This window comes from Salvia splendens, chromosome 11 (genome assembly GCF_004379255.2).
Source record: "Salvia splendens isolate huo1 chromosome 11, SspV2, whole genome shotgun sequence".
Classification (NCBI taxonomy): Eukaryota; Viridiplantae; Streptophyta; class Magnoliopsida; order Lamiales; family Lamiaceae; genus Salvia; species Salvia splendens.
The window spans coordinates 29119552-29133938 of NC_056042.1; the positions used below are offsets into that span (position 1 = coordinate 29119552).

General features: G+C 36.6%; 2 protein-coding genes and 1 long non-coding RNA gene across 3 annotated transcripts; 1 reads left to right on the forward strand and 2 right to left on the reverse strand.

The window, feature by feature from the left end:
- The first annotated feature begins 1221 nt into the window (after positions 1-1221).
- LOC121755281 (chloride channel protein CLC-c-like) lies at positions 1222-5029 on the forward strand. The gene is made up of 7 exons (XM_042150571.1): positions 1222-1497; positions 1921-2121; positions 2319-2496; positions 2901-3163; positions 3294-3563; positions 3645-4755; positions 4844-5029. The coding sequence occupies exons 1-7, from the start codon at positions 1283-1285 to the stop codon at positions 4931-4933; spliced, it is 2328 nt and encodes a 775-aa protein (XP_042006505.1). The 5' UTR covers positions 1222-1282; the 3' UTR covers positions 4934-5029.
- A 32-nt stretch (positions 5030-5061) lies between these two features.
- LOC121755302 lies at positions 5062-11573 on the reverse strand. Its single transcript, XM_042150612.1, has 12 exons — positions 11480-11573; positions 10568-10714; positions 10292-10474; positions 9740-9822; positions 9392-9590; positions 8764-8885; positions 7624-7690; positions 6506-6556; positions 6269-6321; positions 5970-6180; positions 5561-5731; positions 5062-5472 (listed from the first exon to the last, which is right to left on the reverse strand). Exons 1-12 carry the CDS (start codon positions 11537-11539, stop codon positions 5413-5415), a joined length of 1407 nt encoding a protein of 468 aa, XP_042006546.1. The 5' UTR covers positions 11540-11573; the 3' UTR covers positions 5062-5412.
- Positions 11574-12883: 1310 nt separating this feature from the next.
- Positions 12884-14110, reverse strand: LOC121755369. The gene is made up of 2 exons (XR_006040709.1): positions 13971-14110; positions 12884-13864 (listed from the first exon to the last, which is right to left on the reverse strand). It is a non-coding gene; the product is annotated as an uncharacterized LOC121755369 (long non-coding RNA).
- Between the last annotated feature and the right edge of the window lie 277 nt (positions 14111-14387).

A 14387-nucleotide genomic window follows, 5' to 3' on the forward strand; every position in this document is an offset into this window, starting at 1 on the left:
GAATATGCTCGTATCAATGTCCTATGATTAAAAGAATCGAAAAACCGATTAAGAAGAAAGAAATCAGTACAAGTGATAAAATCACATAAGATCACTCAGTCAATTCCTTATACGATAATTAATAAGTTCATGATATGGACTATTTCTCATGATAGACTAGTATCAATTTGACATTGCACTTGGCATTAGTAACTAATAAATGATACATATTTATATTTATTTGCTCATAAAAAAAAGTATGACGCGCGAGGATATCAATTATAAGTGTAAGATCTAAAAGAATGTGATGACCAATTGATAGAGGTCGGTCGCTGGCAAAGAAGCAGCTACTGAAATCGAGTCTTATTTTTTTTTTCTTTTCCATCTCTTTTTTTTTTGTTTTGTTTTTTCAATTAATTTTTTTTATAACCTATTTGCCGTTTGGCCAAATGTCGCACACCCATTTCTCTCTATTTTGTTGTTATGGTTAGTGAACTTAACTTCAAAATATACTCACAAATAGACTCCGTACTTAATAATTAATACTTATACTCACAAAAGTATTATACACCGTACTTAATAATTAATACTCCTTGCAAATACTATTTGTCATCAATAATTTGAAACTTATGTTGATAAAATCCACCGACAAAATGATTTGTAGATGCTTACGAAAATATAATTTGTGTCCTAATCTAGTTTTTATAAATGTCATTATAGCTTATTTTTATTACTATCTTCATCCACCATTCACCAATCTTGATATTTTACTACACGAATTTTGATTAATAAAATAAAAAAGGAAATAAATACTTAAAAATAAGATTTGCATCATCAGAAAGTTATTTACCATAAATATATAGTAGAATTTAGTTTTAATGGACGAAACAAAATAGTAAATAAAACTATATTTCTAAAATTGTGGAAATAAGTTAGTGAAAAAATCCTTTAATCCGGTATCCACACTATAATCCAGCCAGCAACTTTCATTCCAAAGCTGGTTCCTTTATATTAATTGAGATGGGTTTATTGATTCCTTTATACTATATTAATTAAGGCTATATACTGCTTAATATTTTTCATAAATATGCAAAAGATAACAATGAGAATAAAGTGATTCTTTTCTTAAATTAGGAGATGACGAGGTTGCTTCACGCTTTTAAGCATAGATAGTTCTTCTTTATAGTGCTGACGGAGTAGTATTTATTTGTATCAAGATTTGAAAATAAACTTGTTATAAATTCGAAACGAGCTAATGATTCTGTTCAAACAAACGCTTTGGATTTTATAACGAGACACATACATGCGGATGAATCAGACGCCAATGGAGAATCTTAACCCTGATAATGATTACGTTGATGGAGGAGCTGACATAGAGAATGACGGAACAGGCAGCGATGCTTCGTCGTTTTTGGAGGCCAGAGAGCCGTTGTTGAATCTCAAGAGTAGAACCAACACTTCCTCTCAGATTGCTGTTGTTGGCGCCAATGTGTATCCCATCGAGAGCCTCGATTACGAGTATGAACATTTTTTTTTACTAGAAACGTAAAGAGACACAGAATTTACGTGGTTCACCAACGTTGAGAACAGATTGTATTCAGATTATTTTCAGATTCTGATTCAAGGCATATTAACATACTTTTTTTATGAATCCTTGTGATTATTTTAGCTTTTTTGATCTTTGCCAACTATTGAGTGTGATTTTAGAGTTGTTTAAAGTGTATATGCTACCCTGCTTGCAAAAAAATTGGGCAAGAAATTGCTATACGTGGAATGTATGGTTCAACCATTTGGTCTACTTCCATGGAAAACTTCACATTGCAATAAAATGACTATTATTGCAGGATGATTGAAACTGATATCGATATTCAATTCTTTGCAAACTATTTTAATTGAAGGAACTAATATCGATATTCAATTCTTTGCAAACTATTTTTGCAGGATGATTGAAACTGATCTCTTTAAGCAGGATTGGAGATCTAGGAAAAGGGTTCAGATTTTTCAGTATATTTATCTCAAATGGACACTTGCTCTTCTCATAGGATTGTGCACAGGTCTTGTTGGTTTCTTAAATAACCTCGCGGTTGAGAATATTGCTGGTTACAAGCTTGTGATCACTGGCAATTTGATGTCTAACAATAAGTAAGACCAATTCTGACCAGAGACATTTTTCACTCATTCATATTTGTTTTGAATCTTGTGAGTACTCACACAAAGCATATGCTTTCTATTACAAAGTTGGTAGTTATCACATAAACTGTATATCTCTTGTTGGACATTCGTACTTAATTCAGCATCGAGGTTTGAAAATAATACTGAATTAACTTATTCTGTTGCAGGTATCTACCAGCATTTGTCGCGTTTGGTGGTATTAATGTGGTCCTGGCTATTTGTGCAGGGGCACTGTGTGCATATGTTGCCCCTGCAGCAGCTGGTTCTGGCATACCTGAGGTGAAAGCCTATCTTAATGGCATTGATGCTCATTCCATCCTGGCTCCAAGTACCCTATTTGTGAAGGTTTGTTCCAGTTCCTCTGATGTTCGCAGTTAGTAAATAGTCATATTTTCTTCTGATAAATTATCCGTATACTATTGCACTTTCCTTTGATGGAAGTAGATCGGTCGTAAGCACAAGCATCAGATTTATGCATGAGATCCTTTTCACTAAATGGAGCCATGGTCCAGTCTATCTGAAATGTATAGCAAGATAAATCTAGTATGAATTTAGTTACTCATGCTCATGTTTGTTTTTCATTAACTAAAATGGCTCACTTTTCGGTAACCTTTAGTATTTAGGTAATGGTTTTATTTTCATTGTTGTATTGCTGAATTATAATCTCAAGGAACTGAATTAGGCTTCCTTTATTGTTCTGAACATGATTTATTCTTGTTGATGTGTTAATTCTCATTCCAATTTTCTAGATTCTTGGTTCCATTCTGGCAGTTTCCGCGGGATTGGTTGTAGGTAAGGAAGGACCAATGGTGCACACTGGTGCCTGTATAGCAAATTTACTTGGACAAGGAGGCTCTCGGAAGTATGGTTTGACTTGGAAGTGGCTCAGATACTTCAAAAATGACAGAGACCGAAGGGATTTGATTACTTGTGGGGCTGCTGCTGGTGTGGCTGCCGCTTTTCGCGCCCCAGTTGGTGGTGTACTTTTCGCCCTTGAAGAAGCTGCCACTTGGTATCCTTCATAAATGACAGATACCAATTGCATAACGATGCTTTCGAGAATACTATTCAGCCATCACATATTTTACCTTGATGAATCAGTTTCTTCTGTCACTTATTTGCTCTGTGTATATATTTTCCAGGTGGCGGAGTGCTCTTCTTTGGAGGACCTTCTTCACAACTGCTATTACAACTGTTGTATTGAGAGGTCTCATAAACTTTTGCCGCGGTGGCAACTGTGGACTCTTCGGACAAGGAGGACTCATCATGTTCGATATGCATTCTTCAATCCCTACTTATACAAATGCAGATCTGCTTGCAGTTGTACTGATAGGAGTTGTTGGAGGTCTTTTAGGAAGCCTATACAATTTTTTTGTGGACAAAGTCTTGAGAACATATACCTTCGTCAACGAGTATGTTTCATCCTTCTCTTTGGTTGTTTACTTGATCTGTTATAAGTGTAATAACTATGATTGCTATTCCCTTCCTTGCAGGAGAGGCCCTTCTTACAGGATCCTACTTGTCACAGTTATTTCCCTTCTAACTTCGTGTTTCGCCTACGGCCTGCCTTGGTTTGCCAAGTGCATTCCATGTCCCAGCGGCACGGGTAAAGAGTGCCCGAAGATTGGAAATCTCCATTGTCAGCCCGGACATTACAACGATCTGGCTTCCCTTTTCCTCAACACCAGCGATGATGCCATCCGCAACCTGTTTAGTTCGGAAAAAGGCAATGAGTTAGAAATCTCCACACTGATCATTTTCTTTACTGGAACCTATTTCCTAGGCATTGTTACTTATGGCATTGCTGTCCCCTCTGGCCTCTTCATTCCTGTCATACTTGCTGGAGCCACATACGGGCGCCTCGTTGGGAGGCTATTGGGCTCTTTGTCTACTCTTGACCTCGGCCTCTTCGCCATTCTGGGAGCTGCTTCGTTCCTCGGTGGCACCATGAGGATGACAGTATCGCTTTGCGTCATACTACTAGAGCTTACCAACAACCTACTCATGCTCCCCTTAATAATGCTTGTCCTCCTCATTTCGAAAACTGTGGCAGACAGTTTCAACCGCGGTATCTACGATCAAATTGTGAAGATGAAAAGGCTGCCCTACTTGGAAGCCCATGCGGAGCCATACATGAAGCACCTGGCTGCAGGGGACGTTTGCTCCGGCCCGTTGATCACCTTCTCGGGCATTGAGAAGGTTGGGAATATAATGCATGCTCTGGAGATGACCGGGCACAACGGGTTTCCAGTGGTCGATGAGCCTCCATTCACAGATGCACCGGAGCTCAGTGGCCTCGTGCTGAGGTCTCATCTACTGGTGCTGCTCAACCTGAAGAAGTTCGCCGAGAACAGGGCGGTGTGTGGTGGCCAGGCTCTGAGGAGGTTCGATTCCTTCGACTTCGCTAAGCCTGGGTTGGGGAAGGGGCTTAAAGTGGGCGACTTGGACTTAACCATGGATGAAATGGAGATGTATGTTGATCTCCATCCAATCACCAACTCATCACCTTACATGGTTGTAGAGACCATGTCTCTTGCCAAAGCTGCCATCCTCTTTCGACAACTTGCGCTTCGACACTTGTGTGTTATCCCCAAAACGCCCGGGGTAATTTCTTTTCTACGTCCACATCTGCATTGTATTCATAGTAGCTTTTTTGGATTGTTTGACATGTTCTCTACTTGGCATTTTGCAGCGAAATCCGGTGGTCGGAATCTTGACAAGGCACGATTTTATGCCAGAGCATGTATTGGGGCTCCACCCTGAGCTTATCCACCACAAGTAGACAGCCTTGGATCATTTTCTTCCTCGTGAATTTGCAAGATTTAATTGATAAATGTTTGTTTTTTGGTTATCTCTGAAACGAGGCCAAACTATCAAATTAAAAAATATATATATTTTTCGGTCAACCAATAGCATAAAACAATATAGTAATAACAAACAATACAGTTAATCAGCTTGATTGTTTTAATATTTTTTTTTCTTTGGAGGAGCAAATGTCCTCACTTGCTTGGTATGTGGCTTTTTATAGGCACAGGACGTTAATTATTTACAAATTTGTGCAAGGTGGTTTTACCCTGCAACATATGTACAATGTGCTTGTCCCTGTCCACCTGCATCTGCTACACACTATAAATAGTCAACCTTCTTGTCCATCTTCTAAGGTATGGTAATCAACCTCATCTGATACTTCTTTTGATCGAGGGGGGTTGGCAACGGCAATGCCGCGTCTCTTCCTTGAATGGTGTTCTGTCGTTCACCACTTCAAGTGACATTGTCCTTAAACGGCCCAGTTTCACTCAACACTTTCATAACATACTCAAGCTGTTCAGATTTCAACAGAAAGAGTTGAATTTCAACAGAAAGTAGCATGGATCAGAGAATTGAAAAGATTGGCTCTAAAAGAAATGACCTGAGCTTGTTCTCGTATCAAGAAATTTGAAATCGACTTCCTGAAGTCTTCATCCAAGATATAGTGGCAGCTGTAGGTCGCTACTGGCATATAACCTCTCTGGATCTTATGCTCACCTTGCGCTCCAGCCTCTACCTTGTCAAGGTTGAGTTCAATCGCTGCTTCTATGGCCTGCCATATTATGAATCCGTTATGAAAAATAAGTATCTCGATTATATTTTTCCCACTACGTGGCTCACATCTGAATGATGGCCACCATAGATCCTAGAATATGATCACCATTTGAATTTCACACTATGAATTCAAGGTTTGTGCGGAAATCATGAATGATGGCACAAAATTTGACATGAATAGCATCTGTTCAATTCAACACAAGCCATGTAACAATGGACGGAAGTGAAGTAGAAACCTGATAATAGCAGGCTTCAAAATGCAAATTTGGGTAGTATGCTCGAGGAAGACATCCCCATAATCGTCCGTATATTGTGTCTCCTCCAATAAGATTAAGAGCTCCAGCAACGAGTTCATCCCCTTCTTCTGCAGTAACAAGTAACACCCCGTCACCCAGCTTTGAAGCCATTTCATGGAAGAAATCTCTTGTTAGATAAGCACTTCCCCACCTGAAGTTCATAGAGGAATTGTAATTTTCTTTAAATGTTATATTCGATTTATATGTTTGACAAGAACACTAGAGTTTAGTGAACAAACTTATTGTCCGTGGTGTTCCTGTAGAATTTATAGAATGTGTCCCAGTGTTTAGCCTGCAACCGTAATACACATAGAAAGTTAGAAATTTGAAGAATGTTGTTGAAAATCACTAGTGTAATTTTAAATAACAATTTGTTCATATGGGTTAATCATATTTTGTGTCCCCGACTTAAAGTGTTTCCGAAAATGTCCCTAATTTTTTTATGGAAACAATGCATGCTGAAAATAAAAAAGTACCTTAATCTCATATCCTCGCAGGCGTTTCATGGTCAAATTCTGGGCAGAAATCTGCAGGATGGAATTATTTAGAAGATTATCAGCAATTTCTTCTGTTGAAACAAGCCACCCTATACCTCATGATACGAAAAAATAACAGTCCAACATGTGTGTATTTACACCTAAAATCTTGTAGATGTTTGGACCAGCAAACAAAAGACAAGATGACATGAAGAGAGACAGAAACTTCAGAACCGCATAGAAATCAAAATAGTACATTTTGATGTTCATATGCTATAATACCAATTCCATAGACACATGCGGTCGTAACAGATAGCCAAGCCTCATGCTTGCACGTGCAACTAGCAAAATTTAAAACAAACAGCCTTGAATTGAATACGAGAGTCTACATTTATGATTTACAATCAAGGACAAGTTGGACAATGTTACTTCGACATCCCTGATTTCCCTTTCCACGATCTAATCAGTTAGGGAGATTCAAAGCCTCTACTACCCGCATTGCTTCAAAACAAATCTTGCCATATAGTCAAAGACGTGAGCATAACTTAAATGGCAGATAAAAAATGCAAGTGTTGTAGTTGGTAAAGAGTGTAATTCATATATTCTATTTATCATCAAACAATTACTAATTTGGTCAATACGTCTATATACCTGTATTTTCAATCATCACTTTGCCAATGTATTCAATTTTTTTCCATTTTAATGATACTTTTGCATGTTCCCGGATAAAATAAATTAACCATGATACAGGACAAATTCTGGAGTACTAATTCGTCTACAAATTCTGCAGCATAGAATTGGTAAACTTTTACAGCCAGAAATAGAGTATATTATAAGGAATCTACAATCTAGATAAACTAATGAATCTCCTGCTATATTGCCTCCAATAGAAGTAACAAAATGCATAGTTCGAGTAAACGACCCAGATGTTTCAGAATATACAACTAAATTGTATGATTAGCTCGTCAGCCCATACGGCTTATGACTAGTTTAAAGCTTCTTTTACTTTTACTTTTACTTTTACTTTAACTTCATGAGATGGTTTCATGGTCCACAAATCTTTCTATGCATTGTCAAATGTAACAAAAGAACAACAAGATGAAAGGCTCCGACAGTACCTTCTTCCGCTCTTGCCGAATGGTTTTTCTTTTACTTTGTTTCATGTCCATCAAAAAATCATCAAAACTGCGCATAAATTTAAAATTCCATTATTGATAACAAAGTCCTTCCAAATTCAAGAATAATTTCTTAAATATAGGTACATGTGTAGCAAAGTTCTGTGATCAGGCCAATCTCTATAATTGCAGGAAAAAAGGTTTTGCGTATGAGGCAATAGATTCTAGCAATCATGTGAGAAATAATGACTAACCATTTTCCCTCAAGTGTGAGTTAAAACTAGGAATGACTAACACCCATTTATTGGCCTATTAGCAAACATAAAAAACACCATGTTTCCACCCACCCTGAACCACAAAGAAAACTAACTGTGAAACACTGCAAACAGCTCCCAGGAGATCTAATTTTCTTAGAGATGCCCATCAATGGCCCCTTTTCAGAAATTTGTACGGTTTTGAAAGTCATTGGCATTCTACAAATGGGCCAAACATTAGCAGAGACTTTTCAGATTTATTGATGCTAGTGAGCGAATTAACTAGTAAACATATTTTTTGCACGACTGCCCAAGAAAAAAATCTACAACGTCAGTGAACTAGATTGTGCTTAAATTATACCCCTTCCGTCCCATGAAATTAGTCTCCTTTCAATTTTCACACTGATTAGGAGAATGAATTTAATTTTCTTTCAAAATACAATTTATGTGCATTTAGTGTATTTTGCCTTTATTTACTATTCCACACATCAAGTTCACAAATAATAGTAAGGTTAATTTATTAATAAAATAAATTTCAATACAATTCCAATTAAGACTGTGGACTACATTTTGGAACATACCAAAAAAGGAACATGGGATTAATTTGGTGTGAGGAAGTAGTTGATTTGTTCATCTATGCAACTCATAAGAATTCAAAATTGTGACTAAAGGAGATTGTCATTGTTTGCTTTTCTGACATGACTTCTTTTCTTTTTAGGAATCCATTTCTCTTCTCTTGTAAACCGCCCAAGAAGAAATAATGACTCTATTACTACTCCTAATGCAAAAGGAAACTGTGCTACACAGTTAAAAAACATTGCCAGTTTAATTCTTTCCATTACCCATTCAGCCATTGCACGGAGAAAATTGAAGAACCAAATGAGGTTACCTTCTATAGTTATGATTTTTCCAGTGATACTGCATTCCCACTCTCTGCAAAAAACCCTTCTCCTTTAACTTCCCCACCTCATCTGCAGAGGGGAAAGTGATGTGTAGTGATGAAACCTGATACTGGAATACACCAATATGTTAATATAAACAATGAGAACAGAAAAATAAATCATTTCAGACTGTGAAAGACAATACAAATGTAGTATGAAATTCAACATGGGTGAAAGATGGCTTAGCAGTATTTATTCTGGTAAATAAACATATTGAAGTTTTGTCAAGTTGCTTGTTTTCCTGTTCACAATCACATAGTGCCTATTTTACACGATAATAGAGAAAATGAGAGACCTGAAATCACATGAATTACACCTTCACTATATCCATTCTTAAATAGGATATGGGCACATACATATGCCTACTCATGAAGCTTTTGAAAACTGGAAGACAGTTTTTTTCTATGAAGAGATAAAAGAAATAAATTAAAATTAATCAAGTTAAAGTGAAATGGAAAAGGTAAACTAAAGAAGCAGAATGTGCTACTGATGCATATGTATACAATTAAAGCATTGCATGAATCTGAAATGAAATTAAAGCTATAGCAAGAAAGATATGTTAGATTCGATAGCCACCTTAATTGTCAGCGCCACCAATGCAGAGACTAAAATATCAAAGACCTGATCCCTGTAACTGGTATTACGAACTAAGATCCTTGGGCCAGTAACAGGTGTGAAAGGCACACAGCATTGCAGCTTTGGATAATATCTTGATCCACAACTATGATAGGCATCTGCCCATGAATGGTCGAAGACATATTCACCATAAGAATGGCTGCAGCATTGGACAAAACCACACCCAACGCATGAAACATGTAAGAGAAGACTTGCAGTCACAACAACTATTTCGGGGGGCATGTGGCATGTGTTTGTGTGAATAGTTATAACTTTTCATAATCAATAAAAAAATCAATATAATCAAACCTTTTCAGATACAGAGGAATGACTCCAAGAACATTATCAGATTCATCCTGTGCAACAATATGTTGGGGAACCCATCCTGTTTCCTGGAAGGGATGTCAAACTATTACTAGTTCAATTATGAGGCACATTACACGAATAGAGGCAAGATGTGCATGCTATATAAAGGTGGTATATTGGCTTATGATTTCCACCACTTACATACTCACATATATTCGATCAAGTGGACAGAGCTTCAAGGAAACTCTTTTCAGATCAAACTATCCAGATCATTCGCCAACCAAGAGAAAAGAAGCTAAGCCGTGGACAAAAATTAACTAATGAAGGATTAGAGTTACTTGCCACCTAAAATCTCTTGCCTATCGTGACTCACTAATACTCCCAAACTGTTTTCAAAGGAAATCAATCTTTTTCCACTCACAAGATAACAAAAATTACATATCTCTTAATTTAAACAAAGACAACATAGTCAGTTCATAAACTGAAGTTATTATGTGTTAATAAGAAATGATAAGTAAATGGCAAGGCAATGCCACAGAAGTTGAACTTCCTAACCTTCACTGCACAACCTGTCTCCTCGAGGCTCGAAAGAAAACCATAGGTAAGAAATGGATTAAATTTGTCAGGGCCTACAGCATCAACACTGCAAGCATCCCACTCATGTGGTAAAATCTCTGATATGGATGAAACCACTCGAACTGACAGCTTTCTGTCCTTGTCAGAACTATTTCTATCACCCTATTGTAGAACAAAATAGTATCGATTGAACATTCGCATCACGAATTTGGCAGACCAAACACTAACATATTAAAGGAACACAAAAGCAAACACCTCCGCCCCTAATTCTGACAAGCTGAAGTCTCCAAGGGATAGCTCCTGTTTGGTGGGCTCAACGGTCTTCTTTGGCCCCCAAAATATGGCTTTTATGCTAAACCCAACATCTGAATTTGGGATGCGCCTTCCAGAAAAGGTTTTCCTCTGTGTAACAATATAATTAGATATACAATATACCAAGCAGAAACAACCTAAACACTAAGATTAGTCTATATCATGATGAAAGAAATCACCAAAAGACAAGGGAATATATTTATATAACATCAATTAGAGGCGATAGTTTAGACAACACAGAAACACCTTGTGATACATACTCTCTCCATCCCACAAGAGTGTGCTCAATTGCCTATAAAAAGTGACCACACTCTTACAGGACGGAGGGAGTAGTAAACTTTTTCGATAGTGTTTGCATCTCTAAAAATAGAGGGAAAATACAGAGCATGTAAGGGAAACTGACTTTTTTGTTGTTACTAATATTTTGGGGAAATTGATATGGGAGGATGAGGAAATACTGAGATGGGAAAAACAGTTTGCACTTTGCATACAGCCCAAGATATACATTCTTCCATCTTTATCCCAGCAACATGATTAATTGATTATTCCTCCTAATGAAAATATCTGATAAATTAGAGCTTCATTTGTACAAACTTTTCCACCGAGTCAAAATTGCTGTTTTCATCACAAGGTTGAAGCTGAATTTTAAAATTTGCAACTTAACATTGTTCGCCACTGAACCAATTGCACGCTGCTGTGAACAAAAATCTGTTCCCCCTCATTCTTAATCTACAAACTACAACTAACAATTTTATGTTTTAGGAACAAAATCAAGAAGCATAAGGTAGCTAAGAATTAAGGGAAAAGGGAAGGAAAGAAAGATGGAAGGAAAGAAAGAAAATGGGAGCAACTTACAAGGGTACGGCCCAGAAATGGAGGAGAAACAGCCACGGCGACAGCCATGGCAGTTGGCATCACTAGTGTTGCTCTTTGCTCACACACTCTCCAATATAACTATTTGTTTATTTTACTTATTTAAATTTTTGCTCACATTGTTTATTTTACTTATTTAAATCTAAAATGAACTATGTGTATCTGTCTTTCACTTTCGCAGCTAGGTGATACTGATATTTATTTTATATCATTTTTTATACCTTAGGATAAAAATATCACTAGGTACCAAATATATATTTTTTTGTTACTGATGATACTTTTAGAAATTTCAGTTAAATAGTAGTACTACTAAACATGTGATTTTTTTTACTTCCTTTCTTATTTCTTATTTTTTCCTTTTTTAGTTTCTTCTTTCTTTTTTCTTCATTTTTTCTTTCTCTTTAGTATTTTATCTTCCTTTCTTTTTTCTTCTTAGTTTATGTTTCCTCTTTTCTCTTTTATTTCTTCTTTCTTTTTAATGTTTTATACATACATCGCATTCATAATATAAATCAAGAACAAAATACCTAATTAAATTAATTATTTAAATTAATTAAATATTTTTAATTAAATTATTTTATACTCATTTTAGGGTTCAAACACCTAACTAAAAATATTCAATTATTTACATCATTATGAATATAATTCACAATTTTAAATTTTTATTATGGCTATATTGATTAGTTATTAATTTCATATAAAAAATTATATAATAATAATTATAATTATAATTATATTTAATTGTAACTATAATTTTAATTAAGTATAATGGAATGATATTAATAAATAAATAAATTATTAATTTATAACATCTAAATAATAACATTAATATTGATTAATAATAATAGTATAAAGAGAGAAGAGAACGAGAGAAGATATTATAATATCGCTTTTGGTAATAGTTTTGTGTATGCCTAAAATATCCTCAATGACAAAAATGTGAAAATGTATTTGTTTAGAGAGCATTTTGCAGTGAAAGTCACACCGGGTATAAAAAATGTGATTTATAGGTACAAAAACGATATAAAATAATGAAATGGTAGGACCCTTGAACATGTTATTTTGGGGTGAAGATCAGGTACCATTTTAGGATTTAAGTATGTAATTTTTTATATTTTTTAATTTATAATGGTAGTTCGAGTATTTTTAATGTATTTCTATATTGTAGAAATGTTTTTAGTAATTGAAGTTTTTAAATTAAATAATGGAATGGTGATGTAACAACCCGAACTTTCGTACCTTATTATTATTATTAGCCTAAGATAAATAATAAGTGATCGTTGTAGTATTCGAAATCTGCCATTCTCATCTATAATAATTGATCTTGGAATTATAAATAATCGTTGCTTCAATCTCGAACGGATATTTCAAGTAAAAAAAAAAAAATAACACCAAATAAAAGTTATAATGTACGACATATCTCCGAAGTCCGCTAAAGTACTATTATACAAATTTATCAAATCCTTATCTATTACAATTGGAGAAAAGTTCACGCAACCCGTTCAACGGCCGTGCTCGCACTCCAAGAAAGTCCGGTACATCATCAGGGAAGACTATGGATGTTATTTGTTTTTCTACACCAAAGCCACGAACTTGAACCGATTATACCTGCACCAAATGAACAAGTGAACAAATACTCAAATAATTAATTTAATAAACAAATAAAAAAAATATATATATAATTAAAAAAAAAAAAAGAGAGAGAGCAGATCCTTGAGGATCGATTTTTTTCAGTGAGCATTAAATGCTGCATTTAATTAGAGATAGGAATGTTAGCAAAAACTTGATGCCCACGCCACTTTCACAGCAGATATCACAATCTTTATCCTATGACAAAAGATAATATTTAGAAGAGGAATGTCAAGCCACTTGCTTTCCCTCACACCGAAATACCGTCACTTTTACCTACTTCACCTCCCCTACCAAAATTTACTATCTCCAAAAGGCAGCAAGAATTCTTCCACCATAGCAAGGAAAAGGGCGTCCACAACACAAAGCAAAGCCCAAAAACAACAAGTCATTTTCTTCTTCACCCCACATAGGTGAGTACCATCAACACCCCACTTTCTTTCCACCTATTACCACATATTTCATATAGGCAAAACATGTCTATGCCAAAATACAAACTTAATATCCAGAGTCTACATAACACCAATTTAGCATTTGATATATAGACAATTTAGAGCCTCAATAATAGTTGTTATAGCATTCCAAGAACATAAAAAAATGAAGATTATCAAAGAATAATAGGAACTTAGCTTAAAAGGACAGAGGAGTCTGCCGGATTCCGACAGCAAGCTCGGCACTCCGTCGCCGACAATCGACAACCAACGCTCCCAAAGTCAGTGATTTCATTGCTTTAAAAATCTGAAAAATTGAACTAACAAAGTTTAATATCAAAAAAAATGAATTCTTTGAGGTTTAAACAAAAGAAAAGAGATGAGAGAGACGAACAAATTTCTGACCACCCTACCTATCGGGAATCGACGTCGGCGGCTGGGGAAGGTCTCGGCTGTGGCGGCGGCCGGCGGTGCGAGGTACGGAGGAGGCCGAAGCTGCCGCCTGTGCATGCACAGCGGCGGCAGCGGCGGCAGCAGACCCTGGAGAGAAAGAAGGGGAGAGGGAGAGGAGGAGTCGGCGACGGCGGTGGATCCGCGGCGCCGGTGGCGGCAGATCGGCAGTGGGGACGGCGACGTGAGGCTGGAGAGAGAGAGAGAGAGAGAAGAGGGAGAGAGAAGAGGGAGAGAGAAGGGAGGAGGAAGGAGAACCACTGCCGGAGGTGGCGGTGGTGCGACGGCGGCGCCGGAGGGAGGCTGGCGGCGGCGACGTGTGAGAGGAAAGGAAGAGGCGGTGCATTTTGTGAAATGAGGGAGAAGATGATGACTTAGTG